Source organism: Copidosoma floridanum, unplaced genomic scaffold (genome assembly GCF_036245765.1).
Source record: "Copidosoma floridanum isolate Cflo_tuat_1 unplaced genomic scaffold, Cflo_Japanese_pri ptg000006l, whole genome shotgun sequence".
In the NCBI taxonomy this organism is placed as follows: domain Eukaryota; kingdom Metazoa; phylum Arthropoda; class Insecta; order Hymenoptera; family Encyrtidae; genus Copidosoma; species Copidosoma floridanum.
In genome coordinates, this window is record NW_028321883.1 from 13160755 (window position 1) to 13165413 (window position 4659).

At 32.0% G+C, this 4659-nt stretch overlaps 1 protein-coding gene across 1 annotated transcript; it reads left to right on the forward strand.

Moving 5' to 3' along the window:
* Positions 1-1158: 1158 nt before the first annotated feature.
* LOC106640529 (selenoprotein F) lies at positions 1159-2314 on the forward strand. Its single transcript, XM_014354602.3, has 4 exons — positions 1159-1360; positions 1539-1654; positions 1732-1838; positions 1966-2314. Exons 1-4 carry the CDS (start codon positions 1316-1318, stop codon positions 2163-2165), a joined length of 468 nt encoding a protein of 155 aa, XP_014210088.1. The 5' UTR covers positions 1159-1315; the 3' UTR covers positions 2166-2314.
* Positions 2315-4659: the final 2345 nt, after the last annotated feature.

Below are 4659 nucleotides of genomic sequence, written 5' to 3' on the forward strand. Positions count from 1 at the left end.
AAGACAAGAAAGAATATTATGGGAGCTTAAAAGTTTCAGAATTGAAGAAGCTTTTAAAAGGGAAAGGAGCAAGAGTCAGTGGAAGAAAAGCAGAACTCGTGGACAGGTAAGTGTACATTTTAGTTTATATTTACAAGGCTATTTATGTATTTGTTTACTAATGATTGGTCTCCCAATTGCTTCGAGCCACTTTTTTTTATCACACTATCAGAAGGAAATTTAAATTGCATTTTCTTATCGCAGGATATTACACTGCACTTCATTTTTCCTACTATCTTTAAACGTAAATGCAAACAAAAATTGTCTGCAAACAACAGCAATCATTTACAAAGGTTATGTCTTATGCTTTGCTCATCACACAGATAGGCTCACGGACACAATACACTACTACTGTAAATTTGACGGTGTGTGAGTGCAACGGCCATGACAGCCGCGACGTGCCCTGGCACCATCTGATTCAAGCTTGACGGTAAAAGAGCCTCATTGAAATCGAATATTAGATTATGTATTAGTAATTATACAAATATATTTATAAATTATACATTACTGCTCTCTAATGCAATTTGCACTGGCTTCCCTATGATTATACATTTTTTTTTTTTTTTTCAAGTGTCTATAAATTGTAATTCAAATTCTCGCGCTTTAGAACGGGAGCGGTTTGGACTTGGAAACTGGAATCGGAGATGCAAGGTGCTACCAACTTAAACCTTGCATCCTCGGAAAAAATATTTTGTCTCCGAGCGCCGCTAGTGACGATTGCGGAAAACACCCATAGTTGCGACCATAGGCTTTGTTGCCTATAAATGGAAAAAGAGGTATAGGTCTGTTCAGTCTGTTCACTTACTTTGAGTTTAGCGGAACAGTGGAACCCCCTTTTCAATATGAACGTTCACAATGAAATAAGCAAAAAATGTCGATGTGAATAGCTCCTAAGAGAACCGCATCGAACTAAAAAGGGGCTTGGGGTGTGTTTCAGTAACGCTCTCCGACAACTTACCGACAACTTAATTATGTCTTACGATATCTTGCGTCATATTTAAGTTGTCGGTAAGGTGTCGGAGAGCGCTACTGGAACACATGGTTGAACGAACCTATAGTGACGAAATTGCGTATATTTGCACAGTCGATAAAGAAAACCACCTGCACCGGTTTGTCTGCCATGCCATGCCGTCACATTGTATAGTAACATCTCCGATTTTTAACAAGCCTTAATTGAGTCTTATCTGAATTTCAAACTAAATAAATTGTTAGTCTTCATCGATGGCATCAAGATCGCTTTGAAACAACTGCGAATCAAAAATCAGTGAATTACAAAATGACCAGCACCTTCACCTGTTACATATTTTTTTTGCTCACAGTAGTAAGTTTCTTTTTCTTTGTGCTCAACTATACGATAATCAGTCGTGTATTTACTAACTAAACATGACATAAGTTTTATGTACTACTTGTAGTTCTTAAATTTGGATGCTTACGAAATAATAAAGATGGATGATTGATTTATGATTACGTGTGCTTCAAATTTTCTATTCTCATTTCAGACCAACTGTTTGTCCGAATACTCTGATGAGGAATGCAGCGAGGCTGGTTTCAACAAAGACAACTTAGTTTGTTCAACGTGTAAATTGTTCCCAAAATTTAATTTGCCGGAATTTTAGTAAGTTTACTTGATATTATTTATATTCAACTAGTACAAAACTCATAGGCAACAATAACCATGAAAATATTTTTCAGTGATAATTGTACGAAATGCTGCATGGAAGATGAAGATTATACTGTATATGCCAAAGCAATACTTGAAATGTGCAACTGTAAATTTGGAGCTTACCCGCAAATTCAAGGTGACTTGATTGGCTTTATTTTTTTCAAAATGTATTCCACGATTAAATCTCAATTGTATGGGTGCATGATAATGACAGGCTGCAATTACATTAACATTACTGAAATAATTATTTTTGTATTCAACAGCTTTCATTCAAAGTGATCGACCAAAAAAATACAAAAACTTGCAAATAAAACATGTTAATGGACTGGATCCAATTATCAAATTGAAAAATGAAGAGGGTAAAGTGGTTAATACGCTAGACATTACCAAATGGACTACTGATAATGTTGTTGAATTTTTGGATTTGCATTTATTGGGGAACATTCAGAAGGATGAATTGTAACAGCAGTAACTACTGCCCTCAAATCTTGCAAAACTGTTGTACCAAATGTCATTGTAAATTTATCATTTTCGTCTTATATTATACATATAATGTATGCATGTATTCCATGTACATATGAAAATATGCAATGTGCTTTTAAATCGACTAAATCCGCACTGTTGACGTTTAATGATGAGGGAATGGAATCCAGGGGTAGATTTTGTACGAATCTTTTTTCTGGATTCTTTGTTAATATACTATATGATTAAATTTCTTCAAAACCAAACACCATTCTGATCGACCCATTTTTTATTTGGCTAAAATTTTTTTTTTACAGGTTCTATATCGAAAAAAGAGACACCTGTTATGGAATTTTTTTTTTGTGAGGGTTTAAAAATTAAGATTTTGGTGGTTGAAGACTCATTTTCTAATATCTTTAACTCCAGTTCATTTTAAGCTAGAGAAAACTTGTTTTTTCTTTTTAAAGGTAAAAAAGTGAATTTTCAGAAAAAAGTAAATCCAAAAAAATTTAATATTATAAACAATTTAAATGTTTGAATTAATTTTTAACAACGAAATCCACTACTTAGCGTGTTATAAGTATGATCATCTTAATGTACACTCAATTTTCCATCGAAAATGCCTTTTTTTATAAATGGAGAAAGAGTTATTACTATTTCAAAAAAATCAAATAAACTGGTGCGGTACTAGACGTCAGCGCTCCAAGTCGCAAAGTGCACCTCATATTCTCGCCTAATACCATACTGGTGTTCTCTAGATTATCCCATAAATAGTTTGTAGAGTATGTTTTACATTTTCAGTTGAACCATATTATTTATTTATTAATAGAGTTTCATAAAAAATGGGGGAAAAATAAATAAACAATTACATTATTTCAGAGAAACATGTGATATATTAAGATTTCAATTCATTAGTATTCTACGTGTACATTTTTCATTTCAATATCATATTAGTGTAAATATTTGTTATTATTGTAATATTTAGTTTTTACTTAAAAATTTTTACAATATTTTTTTTCATCCCAAGAGAATTGCTTCGCTTCCAACTCTTGAAGTGAGATTGGAATCATACAATGATATTTTGAAGTTCCTTTTACCATTACAGCTTTTTCATAACGTGCTGACAGTTCTTTGTCTTCTTTGTACTCGTCATTGGTTGAATAGCAACACGTACTTGGTAGAGCTTCTGTAGCGCAGTCAAATAACTCTTGTGGTGTACGGATAAAATTATTAACCCTTTGTAAAAATGTAGAAAAAAAAGTTTTAATTTTTAATTCGTCTTTGTAATTTTTGCAGTTAAGAGAGGGAATAGATATATTGTTGCTGTATATTAATAGATGTAATGTTACTTAATCGTTAATCCGATGTATGCCTTAAACAGAATTTTGTATAAAAAGCACATAGTTTTCAGAAAAGCCACAAATTACAATGCATTCAATTTTCATCAATTTAATTTTTTTGTTATTCGTTAATTCTCTTAGCTTATTTACTAAAAAAGAATGTAGCAACAATTTACTGTTTGTAGTTGACAGTTTCAATTAATTTATCTTCGAAATTTTTTTCCAATTGCTCGATAAAATTTGTTGCACTAGTACATTGCACTCATAACATAATCTCAAAAAATAATTTGTAGATTTAACTTTACATAACACACGATTTACACGCAGTTATGATAATTTGATATTGGTTCTTGCGAATCAGCTTTAATTGATTTCAAATTGGCTCCAACTATTAATAATTTAACATTTTCACGTACTGGACAGACGCAAACAGAATTTAACACGAGCTGTCTGTAATATTGCACTTTCACCATGCAGAAGGTCCTGAACTTTCTCCACTGCCAATTTTAGTATCTGAGTCTTCATATGACGATATATTGATATTATCTGGCTGGAAAAATAGTAATCCACATTAGCAACTCGTAAAATATATCGAGTAAATTTAGAATTTTGTTCATTTCAACTGGATCATTTTCTTTTTTTATTTTATTGATCCGCAGACGGCAGGAGTCACAGATTTTTGTTTCAGTGACTCATTAGGTACTGGTATTTTCATTGCGTTTAATTGACTTGCATTCACTCCTCGCAATTTCAGTATTTTTTTCCTTGAATATTTTGTTAATTTAAAAGGATTAAAACAAGCATTATTACGAATACTTTGTCCTTATGAGATTTTAGACCATTTTGCAGGCATTGTTTTAAAATCTCAAATTTTAAACCGTCTATTAAAAAAAAAAAAAAATTCCTGGAACAGATATCTCTTTTTTTTCGATACAGAACCCGTAAAAAAAGTTTCAGCCAAATTAAAAATGGGTCGATCATTTTTTGTTCAATTTTTTATAGTTCGTAAAAGAATGATCCATATACGGTATGCGGACACATACTCGCGAACTCGAAAAATTTACTAGATGTATGTTTATGTATCCCTCTAAAATGTTGTTACTTAGGAAAACCTTATACTAGAACATGCAATGAAATTAAAGGCTAAGTTATGAC